At 27.6% G+C, this 17914-nt stretch overlaps 1 protein-coding gene and 1 non-coding gene across 2 annotated transcripts; both read right to left on the bottom strand.

Annotated features, from left to right (window-relative positions):
- Positions 1-5654: 5654 nt before the first annotated feature.
- LOC122636968 lies at positions 5655-16584 on the bottom strand. Its single transcript, XM_043828703.1, has 12 exons — positions 16271-16584; positions 15654-16189; positions 15234-15569; positions 14937-15096; positions 14131-14396; positions 13807-14024; positions 13563-13682; positions 7802-8157; positions 6610-6921; positions 6240-6508; positions 5968-6131; positions 5655-5864 (listed from the first exon to the last, which is right to left on the bottom strand). Exons 1-12 carry the CDS (start codon positions 16567-16569, stop codon positions 5661-5663), a joined length of 3240 nt encoding a protein of 1079 aa, XP_043684638.1. The 5' UTR covers positions 16570-16584; the 3' UTR covers positions 5655-5660.
- On the bottom strand, positions 12964-13035 carry Trnah-gug. Its single transcript has one exon. It is a non-coding gene; the product is annotated as a tRNA-His (tRNA).
- Positions 16585-17914: the final 1330 nt, after the last annotated feature.

Below are 17914 nucleotides of genomic sequence, written 5' to 3'. Positions count from 1 at the left end.
ATAATAAGCAATATTGAAATTCAATAAATACATACATATATTTTATGTATATACACACATTTTATGGTATACAAAAGACAAATCATTGTAATGTAATGAATATATTTAAAGGTATCGTTAGAATCAAAAATCCTCAAAGCAGTAAATAATAATTCTCGACACAGACTTTTTCGAAACAATTTGTGCAATACTGAAAGAATCTTTTCCATCATTTTAATTTTTATTTCTATGTAAGATAGTGCTGAACATTAGAAAATACAGTTATTATTCCAGCACCTTGAAACCGGCAATTGTTGCTTAACATAAAAATATATAAAAGGATAGAAAATGAAGAGAGAGAGAGAGAGAGAGAGAGAGAGAGAGAGAGAGAGAGAGAGAGAGAAATAGAAAAACAGTAATCACGAGATTATGTAAATCTTGCGAAAATAGATACGAAAATGATTATCGTGTGTCGATCTTTATAAATGAAAAATTGACTGCGTTCATATAAGAAGACTGAGTGAGGTCTGTAAACAATATATGGATGGAAAACAAACGTACTAGTCCCCTACATTTCATTATCTCAAAACGTGTATCTCGTATGAAATAATAAAGGAAAGTTAACGAAAACGAAACTTGTGACAAAATATGTGTATATATCATGTAAACAGTTTCATTCGTTAATCGTTTATTGAATACACGATTCGAGTATGAAATGTATGTTAACTCTCTGTAACTCAATTTTAAAATTTATGATAAAAGAAATGTGAAATTTTGTTTTAATTTATACGAAAGAGATATGAAAATTTATTTTATTAGATATGCACTACATTATACAAACTGTGCTTTATACTTGATAAAAATTAATTTTCTATTATTTGGATTAATAATTAATTTTCTGACGATAAAATGTGATAAGATTGAAAGTGTCTTTAGAGTTATATCAAGTTATAGAGGGTTTAAGGGACTTGGAAAAAATATTTCAAACATTCTTGGCATTATTTATTCATTTCAAATGAATTTTGGTTCTATTCATTAAAATTTTGATTACAGTAATCTTTAATTTATATTAAATGGTTTATGTCTAAAATGTTTGAAAAAAGTGACATTGCTAGAAAGAAAATCTTCTTTCAGAATATTGTATTTAATTACAGACCAGTAATTCTATCAATGAAAAATTGTGAAGGAGAGAGATAGAGAGAGAGAGAGAGAGAAATAGATAGATAGAGAGAGAGAGAGAGAGAGAGAGAGAGAGAGAGAGAGAGAGAGAGAAAGAGAAAGAGTGTGCGTGTGTGTTACAAAGAGTACGTTATTTATTATAATCGTGTGCAAAAAATTTAATTACAAAGAAAAAAGAAATCGCCTTTACTGATCCATGAGAGTCTGTGGAAATGTTGTTTCCAATATGAATTCTTAAGATACTTCTTTTTTTTGGGGTATGTGGTAATAATTATATCTCCTCTACGTCCTTATTTAACGTGCAAATTTTGTATCATTGATATTGATGTAAATATCGAGTGAAAGAGGAAAGAAAAAGGGAAGCGAAAGAAGAGCGAGAATGAGCATGTTTTTTTTAATATATTTTTTTTTTTATTTTTTGGATTAAGCGACACACGACCTTATTCTGCTCCTTTATTAATATTTCCAATAATGAGCATAGAGAATGTGAAGTTTGCTCGCCAAGTATGTTGATAAATAAATGTGGGATATTAATCGCATAGTTTCAATATATTTTTTTATTATACGTACTTCAAATATTATTTTTCAATAACGAAATTGAACTTGAAATTGTTCGTATTTCTTTGTATCATTAATTATAATAGACATATAAGTATGTCTGGTCGTATTAATATTTATGGTATAAAAGATTTTCATAATTATTATCTCTATGACGATCATAGATATAGGAGATTTGCTTTATCTCATAAGATTGCAACTACTTCGTTGCATTGTCACACCCGCATAATTCTTCTTTTCTAATCTTCATTCTACTATTTATAGGAGAATAAAATATTTGTAATCACAACAGGAAAAAAATTACAGGTGAAACTGTGGAATTCAACTGCCTGCTATCCTGATTTTCCTTACTAAAGTTTTTTCTTCTAGGATACGACCAATGAGATTATGTCATTTTAATGGAATACAATTGAATTTTCCATTGACATGATGATTTTTCCAGTAGATTCCTTTTATTTTATTTTTTTTTTTTTTTTCTTTTCTTTTTCAGTACAATCTTTAAGATATTATTTTAAATTTTGAAAATTGAGGATTCCAGTATAAGATTATATTTGAAAGAAAAAAATAATAACGATCATTAAAAAAAAAAAAAAAAAAAAAAAAAAAAAAAACATTAAAAAAATAAAAATAAAAAAATAAAAAAAAATATAGAACAAAAAAATTAAGGAAAGGGAGTGAGGGAGAGAGAGAGAGAGAAAGAGAGAGAAAGAGCGAGAGAGAGAGAGAAAGAGCGAAAGAAAGGGAGAGAGAGGTGAGAGAAGTGAGAGAGAAAGAAAAAAGAAGTTTACGTGAAAAACTTGGATGTGCTGCGCCAGGCTCGAGAGAAGTTGTATTAGACGTTGAGAGCGAATGGATTTGAAAGCATGGATTTTTTCGTAAGCGTGTTGTCAAGTTATGATATTTAATCAGAAATATATAAAAGATTACTTTTTCAAAAGGGTCACAGATTTGTTATAAATTTCTTCTTTTTCAGGCCTCAACTCCTACATGCAAATGGATAATCTTCTGTAACACGCAAAATTTACATACGAAATTGCAATACCAGTTGCCTGAGAGAAGGGATACTTATACTTGACCGAAAGTGTTTTATAACTCTCGGAATTCGTGGTGAGTCATTAAATGTTATTAATTTCTTTCATTAACTTTCTTTTTCTTTTTTCTTTTTAACCCGATAGATTTATGATATCTTTTTGTTACTTAGGTCTGCTTATAAGTAAAACGAAACAGACAATTCATTGGTATATGATGATGAAGAATCTTAGATGTAATGTTTCATATTTTTAAGCGCTTAAATTTACTTCATTTACTTCAACAAAAAAAAAAAAAAAAAAAAAAAAAAAAATAATAAAATAAAAAAAAAAGGAGTTATTTATTGCAAAAGTCAAAATTGATCAGTATTAAATTCTCAATTTTATTCTTTTTTTTTTTTATTATTATTATATTTGTTATTGTTGTTATTGGTTCTGCTTATAAATGATGATAATTTGTTGGTATAAGATGAAGAAGAATCTTGGATATAATTTTGAATATCTTTAAGTAATTTTACATTGGAAAATATTCCTGAAATATTTTTCAATAGTTACAATATATTGGAATATATATACAAATGTGATATATTCTTTATTATAACAATCATGTTAAAACGAAACGGACATTGCCATAGATCATTTAATCTTCTTAACTGTGATTAAACTTTTATAGAAAAATCTCCATTTCTTTTTTTATAATCAATATTTAATAAATTATTTTATACAATGAATAAGGTAAACAAATATATAGTATTTAAGAATGTTTACCAATTTTTTATATTGATTTTCAACTTTACAAAATATTTATAATAAAATTAACGCCATTTTGAAATTTTTAAGTAAACATCATTTTACATAAATATTCTGTAAAATTTCATCTAGATCGATTCAGTCATTTCATTAATTTTTAATACAAAAGTGTTTATCAATTAACTTGTCACCATTTTGGCAATTGTCAAGCGAACAGTTTGAAATTTTAGAAAATAATAACATTGTATCTAAGATTTAATTATATTTGATTTAATCAATTCGTTATTATGATCAAAGAACATTTAAACATATATATATATATATACACACACATAAATAGATTTAGAAAACGTCACGATTAGCGTAGAATTTCAAATATAATCTTCTTAATAATTCATTCAAACATATAAACGTATAAACCTTAATATTTGCGCATAAAATATATAATACATATAACAATGAAGTAATAATAATGTTACTATTAGAAAAATTAGACATACATTCTAACTACTTAAAATATCTATCTTTAATTCTTCGCATCAAGCAATGTAGACTTTAAATGACTGAAAAATAATTAACACATGAGGCATAAATAACAATCGTTGTTTTTTAAGTGATAATAAAGTAACGATCAAACAAAATATCAGCAATAAAACGTGCGAGATTATAGGTTATGTCGAATCACCAGATACATATATATCAAATAGCGATGGATTATTATACATATTTATGTATAACGTAAAAAATGAAAACGATCTCTCTTATTGCATTTATCTGTATGTTTATATACGAAGCTATAACGACGACAATAACGACAGAAAGATAAAAGATGAAAACTCAAGTTTTCTTCTAATTGAGAATAACATTTACAAATAATTATTTTCTAGGCAAGAGAAATCACATGTTTTTCCACAATCAAGGAAGATAATCTCTTGTCTTATTATCTTTTATCTTCTTAACGAGTTCTTCTTGATCACTACTAAAACGAATTAAAACTACACTCAGGAAAAATTACGACGTCACTTTCGCAAATGCATTGATCGAAGCGCCTCGTAGCGTCACTTTTAGAAAACTGTCAGCTAGTATCGAATCGAACGAGTCACGTGGTTACGTGGTCACGTGCGCATGCGTACATCTATGCCGCCATGTTTAATTATAAGGCGATAAATTGCTTAAAAGAAAAAAAAAGATCGGTCAAGTATAGATATTGTTTAAGATGAGCAAATATTGAGCAAACATAAATAATCATAACATAAAAATCGTACTAATCTGATCGAATATATACGTAGCGCGAGCAAGATCTACACATATGATTTACATGTTTACTACTTGAGAAATTAAAAAAATAAAATAAAATAAATGTTTGTAGTACTATATAATATAAATGTTTGATTATATAATATATAATAAATGTGTGTTTAATTGCATAACAAGAATGACTTATTATTATAAACCATTTATTTTATTTATTTAATTTAATTTTATTTAATTTAATTTTTTTTTTTTTTGTAATAATCTCAAACAAGTTGATAAAGATTAGCTTATTTTTGTAAGTAATTATAACAAGTTATAAATCTACAGATGATGAAAATCCTTTTTCATCTCTATTTATCAGATTTAAATAGAATGGAAATAACGCATAATATAGAAAATGGTAGACAGTTAAAAGTTCAATTTTTTTAAATCATTGAAACAAATCATGTTATAAAAAGTATCTTTTTGTAACTTCTTATAACAATTTTTCTATTTTATTGTTCTTCAATGTTATTAAAATATTAATCAATTCGTTTCGATATCAAATCAATATTAAAAATATCTTGGAATATTAAAATAAAAACAAGAAATATAATAATCGTTATTAAGCAATAATTTTTATATCACTTGTTATATTTTATTTTGTCAGCAAGAATATACGCTTATACATATGTATATACGAAAAAGTATACATATGTATATATATATATATATATATAATAGTCCATATAGAATACATTCTTATATATGAGATAAGTCGATAAATGTGTATTTGTCGGTATAAAAATTATTTAACATATAAAATATAGCGATAAAATATAGTCCAAAAAAAGCTATGATGAAAAAAAGAAAAGAAAAGAAAAGAAAATGAAGTATATCGACCGAGAAAATTAACGGAAATGTCAGTCTCTCTTAAGGTTTGTATTGATAAATGGTATTATCCAAATTATAATAAACTATTTGTTCGTCGATCCAATGTCGAAGTTCAGCGACATTAGCATAAACACCTGGAGTTCCATCTTCGCCACAACCAATACCCCATGCAACGATTCCAGCTTGAACATATCGATTAGGATCGTTCTTTAATGGACAAACCAAAGGACTTCCACCATCACCCTATAATAATAATAATAATAATAATAATAATAATAATAATAATAATAATAATAATAATTTCTGATCATATAAAAATATTAAGAATAATATAACGATGAAATACTTTGCACGTGTCTTTTCCTCTTTCACCACCAGCACAAATGAAAGTACGATCCAAAACGAAATATTTTCCTAATCTGGTCTGACGTAAAGTATTTTGACAAGTATCATGAGGAACGATCGGTAGATCTATCTTTTTCAGAATTACTTGATAATGACCTTCCTTGCCTAAGAATTAACAATTGACATCGATTAAACGTAAAGACAAAAGAAATTGAAACACCAAAGAAATCAAAATGATCGAATAATGATTGAAGAAAGATTTAATCTCTTTACCGAAGACATCTTTGCCCCAACCACTGGCAAAACATCTGCTTCCATCGAACACAGAACCTTGATCGGGAAGACAAACGACGTCAACGTTCTCAGCTAATTCGACTGGTTCAGAAAGGATCAATATGGCAGTGTCATTGTAAAGAGCACCCGAATGGAATTTCTCGTGTACTACTATAGCTTCTACATTACGATCTTGATGAGCATAAATTTCATTTTTCGTTTGTGTATCCCATTCGCCTGCACGTACTCTAAGCTCCGAAGGTTTCTTTCTGTTAAATGATATAACGATGGTAAGAAAAAAAAATACGATTAAAAAATAGAATATAATTATAGAGTAATAGGAGGGATCTCTCTACGATTAATCATTTACCCATTGACACAATGTGCAGCTGTTAAGACAGCTCTAGTATGAATAAGTGCACCACCGCATTGATAAATGTTCAATTTTTGTCCTTCATTGCCAATACCTTCTTCTTTAATTATGGCTACCATCCATGGGAATTCACCAAATTGAGCTTCGTTATCCATTGCTCCAGTAATTCTGAAACCAACACCATTGGGATGTCTCTGACCACAACCCTTTCTTACTACCGGTGGTGGTGTAACTGGATCCTCGTTATTCCTTACAAGATCCGGTGGCTTACAACAAACGTCCAAATAATTATCACACGATCCAGAGACTCTATAAGAAAAGAAATTTCAATAATGGAACGTATAATCATCTGTTAAGTTCAAAGTAATATTCTTTCGTAGTTAAATATTTGGTTATTCATTATCAAACGAAGTTACTTGCGTCCCAAAACAGTCTCATGCGAATTACGATTTACTATTTTCGATGATCGAATCCAAATCGAAGCCGATGTTTAAAGATTAACAATTTTCCCATGCATAAATAATAAATGAGACGATATTAAAAATAGAGCTTCGTATGATGATTCCTAGAAACCACAGAATTATTATCTAACGATCAACGAATACAATCATTTCATTTACTTCTCCGTTTCTAATTTAAATTGCTAATAATTTTTTTTTTCTTTTTTCTTTTTTCTTTTTTTTTTTTTTTTTTTGTATAAAAATAATACGAAACGATTTTACTCTCTTCTTCGAAATCTTTTCCTATTCATTTTCAGAATTTGTTCGGGAAAAAGATTATTCAAAAGACGACAAAAAAGATTCTTCTTTTCAATCGATCTCTTCGATAATAATTTTGCTATCGATTCAAAATTCGTACCCTTTGAAATATTTTAGATATTGTTAAAAATATCTTAAAAAAAAAAAAAAAAAAGAAAAAAAAGAAAAAAACCCATGCAAAACCAAAAAAAAAAAAAGAACCAAACAAACAAACCAATCACGTACTATAAAAAGTATTGAAATCCAAATAGAACTCTTATCAGAAAAAAAAAAAGAAAAGAAAAAAAATCAAAAGCATGCCCAATAAAGGATCTCTTCCTGGGATAAAAATTCGTGCAATTAAAATATAAAACAAGAACAATAGACAAGAAATAAAAACAATAGATCGAACACTTGTTGTGTCAAAGAGACTTTTTTGGTAACGCACTCACCCCGCAACATTAATATCTTTATCATCAAAAGCGGACCTGATATCGATGATGCCAACTCCATCGTTTAAGATAGTACCGTTTCTACATTGATAATAAGGTACGCATTCGCAATCGTCTGGTTTATTAGTTGGATTATTTTGTGTACCAAGAATCGTTCTTTGAGTGGTAACGTCTCTGTTCTTTAAAGCATTCTCAATGAGAGAATTTAAGTCGCCATTATTGGATGATTGAGTTGTTGATGAAGGTGGTCTACCGAAGACGCTGCTGATCAAATTATCTAAATTTTTATCTTCTTGTGGTAATGGTACGGCTAAACATAGAGCGATACAACCCAAAAGTGACACCAATGTCTTCATCTAGAAAAAAAAAAAGAAAATTAATAAAATAAATTAATTAAAAAAAAAATAACACCTGATTCGAAGAAGAAATATCCAGAGATTATTATTAATCGCTATTATAATTCTTCTTTTTCGTTTCTTTTTTTCTTTTTTTTGAACTCTCAATGCTTATGAAAGAAGCATCGCTTTGCGTTAAGATCGTGGAGTTAATAATTTCGTTTATCATTATTCCTTTTCATTTTATTATTCTAATTAATCATTCATGAACACAGATACAACAACGAAAAGTTTATATCAAACTGATATTAAATTCTTTTACGAAATTTCCAAGTATGTTTTATCAAAATTGTTTTATTATTATTATTATTATTATTATTATTATTATTATTATTATTATCTAAAATAAGATATACGTATAAAATAGATTTTAGTGCGTGCGTGTGTGCATGTATATATGTATTTAATCATGTCTATGATATAAGCCGTGTAATAATGATCGCTTAAGACCTATCATTATATTTATGTAAATGATTTCTTAACGATAACCATCAAGAACTCAAAGCATAAATAATGTTTTCGTTGTTCTTCAATTTAAAAAAAAAAAAAAAAAAAAAGAATTAATGAAGAAAAAAAGAATTCTTTTAACGTCCATCATAGATCAATACGATAGATAATATAATACATCGTTTATGGCAGAAAATAATTACGCAAACATTTAATATTACTAGTTAGTCGATTGCTAGAGTCTTCTTGAGATTATCGAGAAAGGCTGCTTGGCATTGACCTTTCTCAAGGACAACCGATATAGAAACTAGTATATGGAAAATATATTAGTTAAGACATCGCAATAATCTTAACGATTCTCACCTTGTTATTTGTTTATTCTGACAATGTGAAATAATTAACAACAACAAAAAAAAAAAAGAAGAGAGAGAAAAACTGTACATTAAATAGCAATTAAAATACGATACGAGGTCGAATTCGTGTGAGAGGAGAGAGGTCATCGATGTTAATAAATCGGAAAAACCGATTTCTTCATGCGATTCTTATCGAGACAGGAAACACAAATATCGACAATCCTAAATTATAAGATAAAGTGTAGATATATTGATGGAGGAAGAAAAAGAAGAAGAAACGAGAACGTGACTAACATAATTCGCGTATTTTATGTAAAATTATCGATGCACGTGTACGGTAAACATTGACATATACATTCCTTTCAAACGAATACAATTATTAACATTAAAAGACAATATTGATTTTTAATGTACCGTATGAAACGATGAAAATTTTCTATGACAACGATCGTCGAAAGATTTATCAAACGAAAAGAATGAAACGTAAAAACAAAGGCGACATTTTGTAATACGGAATATAATACAAATAATTAATCTCGTACTCGAGATTCTTCGAAAGCTCGATAAATCAAAATATATTTGTTAATAATTTCGATGCGATAAACGTCGTCACGAATGTATTTGTTTTTTACGAACTTGTAAATGTTTATTATCTTTTCTCTCTCTCTCTCTCTCTCTCTCTCCCTCTCTCTCTCTCTCTCTCTCTCTCTGATCGAACGAATTTTCAAAACGAAACGTCGATATTAGAATCGTTACGAAGAAAAAGAAAAATTTCGCTTACGTTGAAAATTTGTACCGTTGTTTCAGGGTGGCAGGGTGAAATAAAAATTTAAAAAAAAAAAAAAAATATAGAAAACACTATATATTCAGCACAATATCACACAAAAAAAAAACAGCGACCCTGAATTCCGGAACTCCGTTTCCTGATTGTACGTGTAGCGTCGTTAGTAGTACTTCGTGTTACTGTGTGCTTAACTTCTACATTTTCTACTCTCTCTCTCTCTGGTTATATGAGAGAACTACTCCCCACCATCTTAAATGCAGAAAACTTTGGTATCTCCTCAGATGGCGTCTCTTACGTATATCGTTCAAGAGAATCTTGTATATACTTATAAAACTAATGTCTGTCTTGTTTCTCTCTCTCTTCCAGATCGTGGCATTCCCCACATTACAAAGTTCTGACGACTATCGTATCGTATTAATCGATCACATTTTACAAAGAAATTGTTTCTTTCGATACCCTTTTATTTCCTCTCTTTTCTCTCTCTTTTTTTTTTTTTTTTTTTTTTTAATTAATCGTTAAAAAATTTTCTTTTCCTCGTTCGAACGGAAAAAAGTCGTTTAAAAAATAAAAAAAAATAAAAAAACAGGTCAAAGAACGAAATATATATATTTATATTTATATTTACGCATAAATTAAATAATTTATTTATAAATTATAATGATTTATCGTTCGTAAATTATAAATTTATAAATTAATAATTTACTTATATTGTTGTTGTTATTATTATTATTATTATTATTATTATTATTATTATTATTATTATTACTGCGGTTGTTGTTGTTGTAAATTATATCTTAATGTAGAATATGTTAAAGATGAGTTTTTGAAAATATTTTATAAAATAATGAGTTATAAATAATATAGAAAATTTAGATCTGCGTTAAAGATATTATCAAATTAACATATATATATATATATATATATATATATATATATATATATATATATATATGTACTATGTATTACAGGAATAAAAGGTTTGAATATTTTTGGAAATAATTTTTTAATTGTCCTTGTAATATTATTACGGAAATATCATATTTATCGAACAATAAAAACTTTCGAAATTACGTAACACACAATTTGAGGTGTTTCAGTCGGAACGTAATATTTTTCATCGAAATTAAACGGGGAATGGTGAACGAGGAAAAAACTTGCGCCTCGATTTCGCATCGACGATGATTACATCATCGGATTTATAAATCCGATGAATGGAATTACCGATTTTTTGGTGTTAAGGTCAGACTAAAATGATCACTTTTGTCCTCCGACGTGTATTCCACGAAATATCTTCGACTAAATAACGTTTATACGAATACGCGTATATATATATATATATATATATATATATATATATTTTATTATACCGAGTGTCCTTTTTACAAAGGATATACGGTCAAGTATCTTCGATCCAAATGCCTTAAAAAAAAAATATTTTGAATAAAAATTGATAACTTTTTGAGAGGAGAAAAAAAATATAATATTAATCGTCATAAAGATGTCATTAGCAATCTTTTAATTATATTTTCATCGCTATTTCAACGAATTATGACGTCAAAGTTGATAAATGAAGTTTCATAAATCGTTTAATAGCAATAATGCCTAGAAGAATTTTCTTGTAAACGACTGATAATTCATGAATTAATATTTTTTTTTTCAAAATATCGATTTTCCTATAAAAAAAAAAAATTCTTATGATTATCTTGTATCTTGAGAAAAGCGTTCTCTATGAAATATCTATCATAAATATTATATTACATTGTTCCTCTCACAATCTAACTAATTTTTATTCGATACACTTGTTTATAAAATCAATTTGATCATATAGTTTAAACTGAGACGGTATGTATAAAATTAAATATAAAATAATTATATAATAATTTATATACATATATATCATCATCATCATCATCATCATCATCATCATCATCATCATCATCATTATTATTATTATAAAAAATGATATCTTAATATAGAACACTTTGAAAGATAAATTTCTAAAAATATTTAATAAAATAATAAATTACGAATAATATGAAAATTTAGATCTATGTTAAAGATATTATTAGTTAACAATATTATCGTAATTAATCTAATTTTGTATATAGAAGATATACATTAATCTTGATATATAGAAAAGGGGTCACGAAAATAATACAACATCGCATGCGAGTTAATAGTCATTAATGATGACTCTTGTTGATTCGATCGTTGACCACGGATAACGACACTATTGCGAGCAACAGTATTATTTCGCAGATGTTGCAATTGCGTCTGTTTTATAGTTTGTGTTATCTGATTGTACGTTTACAGAAAACATCGACTTTGTCAAATGAAAAACGAATACAATGAAATAGCTCTTTTATCTATGAGAAAAAAGAAGATAAAAAAAGAACAATAAAAAAATCTTAAAATTCCAAGAATATCTAAAAAAAAAATATAATAATAATAATAATAATAATAATAATAATAATAATTAGGCATTGTTTACAAAATTATAAAGATATATTAATAAAAAATCTATGTATATATATATATCCATATAAATTTTTCTATCGTCATAAAAATAAAGTTGTAAAAATAAAATAAAAAGGAAAACAAAAAAGAAAGAAAGAGAGAAAAGGAAATAAAAAAAGGAATCCAAAGATTCTACGAAACGATATAAAAATAATAACAATCGGATATAACAAGTGACTTAGAAAAAATACCACGTATAAAAGAATGACGTAAAAAAGCGTCACGTTTGATTTTTTCCAAGGAAAATAATAAGTCCATATATGTCAATAAAAGAAAATCTAATATATACACGCACACACACTTTATTTTTTATCCTTTAATCGTAAAAATAAACGAAGATCTTAAGATTCTACGAAAAGAAACTAAAAAAAAAAAAAAGTGAAGAAATTAATAATTATAATTACACGCTCTAATAAATGATGCAACAAACAATTATATATATTTATTTCAATAATAAAAAAAAAAAAAAAATCTGATATACTTGCTTTTTTGATCATAATAAAAATAAAAAATAAATAAATAATAATAATAATAATAATAAGAGAAAAATATAAAAATAAATAAATAAATAAAAGAACGATTGGACGTCGTAAAAATACAAAGAAAGAAAAAATAAAAAGAAAAAAAAAATCTTCCACCGTGACAATGCATCTTTGTACGACACATTGCCGTGACCAGGATTCGAACCTGGGTTACTACGGCCACAACGTAGGGTCCTAACCACTAGACGATCACGGCTACTGGAAGAGTTGAGGTTAATGCGCAAAATCGTACTAAACAACCTCGTTCCATGTGAACTCAAGCGAATCTTATTTCATCTCGTTCTTGTTTAATTACCTTGCAAACTATTTTACCAAGGTCGATTTTAACTACTCAGATATAAATTATATTTTTACGTAAGCATCCGTAAGATATTTTTAATTGTATATCCGATAGAGAGCGGATCGAGGGATGGAAGGGGAGAAATAATTGACTTCATAAGAAATTTCAATTCTCGATTACGTTACCGAAGATTTCTTAATAATAATTATTAAAAAAAAAAAAAAAAAAAAAAAAAAAAAAAAAAAACTTTATTAATACCGTACGAGTAAGATATTCATTCGTTTAATCTTAAAAACGATAGAACGCACGATTTCGTACCGAGTGATCAAACGAAGAAAGAGAAAAAAAAAAAGAAAAAGATAAAAAATAAAAATAAAAATCAGATCGACAAAACTAAATATGAAATTTTTTATTTATATCGATAATAACTACCTTGATGTTTAATATTGTACACCATAATTTGCGAGTTGTTGATCGATCCATTGTTTGTGTTGAGAAACGCTAGTATAAACAGCAGGTATATTAGATTCGCCACAACCAATACCCCAGGACACTATACCAGCCTGTAATAAATAATTATGTTTTATGTAATTTAACGAAGGTGTTTTTGTAGATGTTACACGCATACATACATACATACATACATATATATATATATATATATATATATATATATATAAAATTTACCTGAATAAATTGTCCAGTGGCAGTTGGACAAACCAAAGGCCCACCACCGTCGCCACGGCAAGTGTCCTTGTTAAGTTCACCACCAGCACAAATGAACGAACCATGTAATAAGAAGGATTGTCCTAAATTCGTTGTCCTTAAACGATTTTGACAATCTGATCGTTCTACGATTGGTAGATCAACTTTTCTTAGCTCTGCTTGATATTCACCGGATGAGCCTTCATATTTCAAATTTTAATAACAAGGGAATATATTTGAATCGTGAATTTTATATATTCATTATTTTGTTATGATATTTAATTATATAAATTAAAGAGATATTACCAAAGGCACTACTGCCCCATCCAGTTCCAAAACATCTAGTACCAGATGAAAAAATCATTCCTTGTTGTGGAAGACAAATGGGAATAATATTTGTTGCATAGTTAACTGTTGAATTTAAAATCAGAATTGCTATGTCATGAAACAAACCGGCATTATAATAAAGTGGATGAGGAATGATTGCTTTTATTCCTGCTTCTTGAATCGGTTCGCTATTATTTTTCACATTCCATTGTCCAAATCGAGCGACCAATGCACCATTTTCTTGACTAAACAAAGAAAAACAAATAAGAAAAGACCTTATTTCTTTTTATGATTAGTTTTTGTCTTATGAAAATTAATCTGGATTATATAAATATTATTTAGATTGTTATAAGTATAGTAGCTATTTTAGTACAAGTATTATAATATTATAATTGTATTAAGGTTTATCTTAATTATACTATAAATTATAGTATTACTTAAAAATTATAATACATGCTGTACTGTAATTAGTATAAATTATTATAATTATACTGTGCTAAGAATTAAATATGAGAGTACAGTATATAATAATTATATTACACTATTACGATTAATTACTAAATATATATATATATAATAATTATATAATTATATCAATGCAAGTATAACATATCTTTAAAAAACTCAGTTTCGAATGCGAAACAAAAATGAATTTTGTTGAAATCTTATTGAATGAAATTAAAATTAAAAAAAAAAAAAAAAAATAGAGATAATGCATGAGTATGCGAGTTATAATTTTACAATCCTTATATACCTATATATAATCAACGATAAAATTAAATTACTTTGTAACGCAATGTGCAGCAGTTAAGACAGCTCCATTATTGATCATAGATGCGCCACATCGATACAGATATTTACCATCTGGTTGTTTCGCGAAAAGAGATACCATCCATGGAAATTCAGCGAAATAGGTCTTACCTGATGATGTTGGATAAGGTGTTGCTAAAAATATATATATATATATATATATATATATATATATATATACGTATACACTTAATATATTACAAAAAAAAAAATTAATTCACGTGTATGCAGATAATTAAATAATACTGATAAGATATGTATCAATATTATACCAGGTGCATTAGCTGTACCACGAATACCGCATACGACTTGAATATCAAGAGGATCTATTGGATTATTAATAACAAGATCACGTGGACCAGCAGAAAAATCAGAATAGACTTGATTAGATGCAATGATACCAGCTGGTCTACAACAAACTTCATCGGCCGATGTACAAATAGTAAATCTTGGATCGATAATACCAGCTCCATCGAGATTAACGACATTTCCTTGAGTACAGAGCCAACTTTTGACACAGTAACAGGCATTTGATGTACCTGGGAATTTCATTTGTCCAAGACCATTAATAATAACAGTTGTATCAACGTTGGTGATAGGTCCACTCCCTTGACAGCAATTATTATTATTATTATTATTATTATTATTATTAAGACAATTAATTAATTGTGCGGAATTAAATATATTCGTACCGGATGGTATAACGATATTAGCACCGTTAGTACATTGCAATGTGTTCCCGCAAATAACGCAAATCTGTGCTGTCTGAGGTTGTACAGTAGGTGTGATGATAGTTGGTATTACGTTAGACGTTAATCTGCAACAAACCTGTCCAACACCTGGACAGAGAGATGTCTGTTGACGCGGAATAATAATACCTTCTCCGGATGTACCAATTATTACAACATCTTGAGGATTGCATTGCCAACTCCATACGCATATACAATTAATACCAGGTATTCCAGTAGGTAGGATAGGGTAACCTGTTGGAAAGATTATTGGAGCCGTAGGTTGCATAGTTGTTACGGTGGTAGGTGGTGTTGTAGGAGATGGTGTTGTAGGAGATGGTGTTGTAGGAGGTAGTGTTGTAGGAGGTAATGTTGTAGGAGTCGTAGGAGGAGCCGTTGATGGTGGTTTAGTAGTCATAGTAGTTGGAGTGACAATAGGAGCTGCAGTAACGTTAGGTAATTTGCAACAAACTTCGAGATCTCCTGTACATCTTCGATACCTATTTAAATATCGAATTAACATCCGTTTATTTATTTATTTTTTTTTTTTTTTTAATGATACAAATCCCACAAAATCTCACCTTATGTCTATGTTTCCTGTTCCATCGATGATCACTGTAGTATTAGGGTCGCAAAGATAATACGGTACACAAATGCAATCCGTAGTCGGTGGAGTACTAGTGATTTTTTCTAACTTTTCCAATTTGAATTTGTGAAGATGAAAGAAGGAAGGTACTATCAATCCGACGATCCTTGATCGATCTTCGATAAATTTAACGTAGGACGAAGAATTCACCGACGATCTTTCTGTTGATGTTACGTCGATCGTTGTCGTCGATATTAACGCGACGATTGTTAATGAAAAATAGTTGCGAGACATGACAAACAATTCTCGGTCGTTTCTACTCGACGGTTCAACTTCTATTGAACGATTTTATTTTTTTTAACACGAACGTGAGAGTTCTATATTGATCTATATATATATATACACGTATATACATACATGGACAGGATGTAGTAGTACTTTCCGGTTTATGGGAAATATCCAGATTCAGATACGAAGCTCTAATAGCGTTTGCTTTTGTCATGAAAGTAAATTACTGATCGAAAACGTAACGTGAATGAACAATAGACACTTGCTGTTATCACGCATGTTATTTTATTGAAAAGTAAAAAATAAAAAATAAAATGAATATATGACAAAATCCGAATAAATCGTATGGATCATTGCTATGTATCGATATATGTGTAACAGATTCAAATCGTCACAGTGATTATTCGACAAAAATATTAGGACCAACCTGGCGTGACGAACGTCGATCTAATGACCTATTTACTTAACATATAAAAGGGAACGCGGTTTGATTTGTGTTTTGAGAAAGAAAAAAATTTAAAAAAAAAAAATGACACGTGTAAAAACAGAATACTTTCTTTTTTCTTTTCTTTTTGTTTCTTTTTTTTGTTTTATATATATATATATATATATATATATATATATATATATATATATATATATATACCAAACAATAATATTCATAGTACAAAATTCACACATAAAAAACACTTAATTAAATATCGTAAAATTATACATCAATAATATTAATAATATAATAATAATAATATAATAATAATAATAATAATAATAATATTAATAATATTAATAATAATAATAATAATAATAATAATAATAATAATAATAATAATTAAATAGCAGTAATTATAATATATGTACCAAAAAGAGGTATTTATCATGGCGATATTGCAAAAAGTTACATAATATAGTAACAACCGATTTTATTACTGGTGACATATAGGAACATTTGTAAAAGCAAAATTGAAAGATAAACAAACAAAAAAAAAAAAAAAGTAAATCTTTTCTTTTTCTGGCACTCATTTCTTGAGCCAAAAAAGAGAAAGGAAATTAAAAAAAAAAAAATATGCATTTAGCACGTAATACGGCCCATTGGATTTGATCGATAACAAAATATATAGATCAATACCATTAATTATCTATTATACATGAAATCTATTAAAGATGGTATTCTTTTCTTCTTCTCCTTTTTTTTTTTCTGAGTTATAAAAATTATCATATTTGTACAATTCTGTAAAATTCTATGATTGTAATAAAACAAGAGAACGTGAGACTATATGTATATGTGTATATACATGCATATATATATATATATATATATAGCGTGTGTGTGTAAATATATATATATATATAT

This window comes from Vespula pensylvanica, chromosome 24, assembly GCF_014466175.1.
Source record: "Vespula pensylvanica isolate Volc-1 chromosome 24, ASM1446617v1, whole genome shotgun sequence".
NCBI classification, from domain to species: domain Eukaryota; kingdom Metazoa; phylum Arthropoda; class Insecta; order Hymenoptera; family Vespidae; genus Vespula; species Vespula pensylvanica.
Note: the sequence above shows the minus strand (reverse complement) of the source record. Positions and strands in the feature narration are given on the sequence as shown.

What these genes read in the sequence shown, in the direction of transcription:
- LOC122636968 (XM_043828703.1), bottom strand. Translation starts at nt 16,569, where the DNA reads ATGTCTCGCAACTATTTTTCATTAACAATCGTCGCGTTAATATCGACG. An exon ending in TTGGGGCAAAGATGTCTTCG is followed by an intron (nt 6,132 to 6,239) that starts GTAAAGAGATTA and finishes GTTAATTCTTAG; the next exon opens with GCAAGGAAGGTCATTATCAA. An exon ending in GAGGAAAAGACACGTGCAAA is followed by an intron (nt 5,865 to 5,967) that starts GTATTTCATCGT and finishes TTATTATTATAG; the next exon opens with GGTGATGGTGGAAGTCCTTT.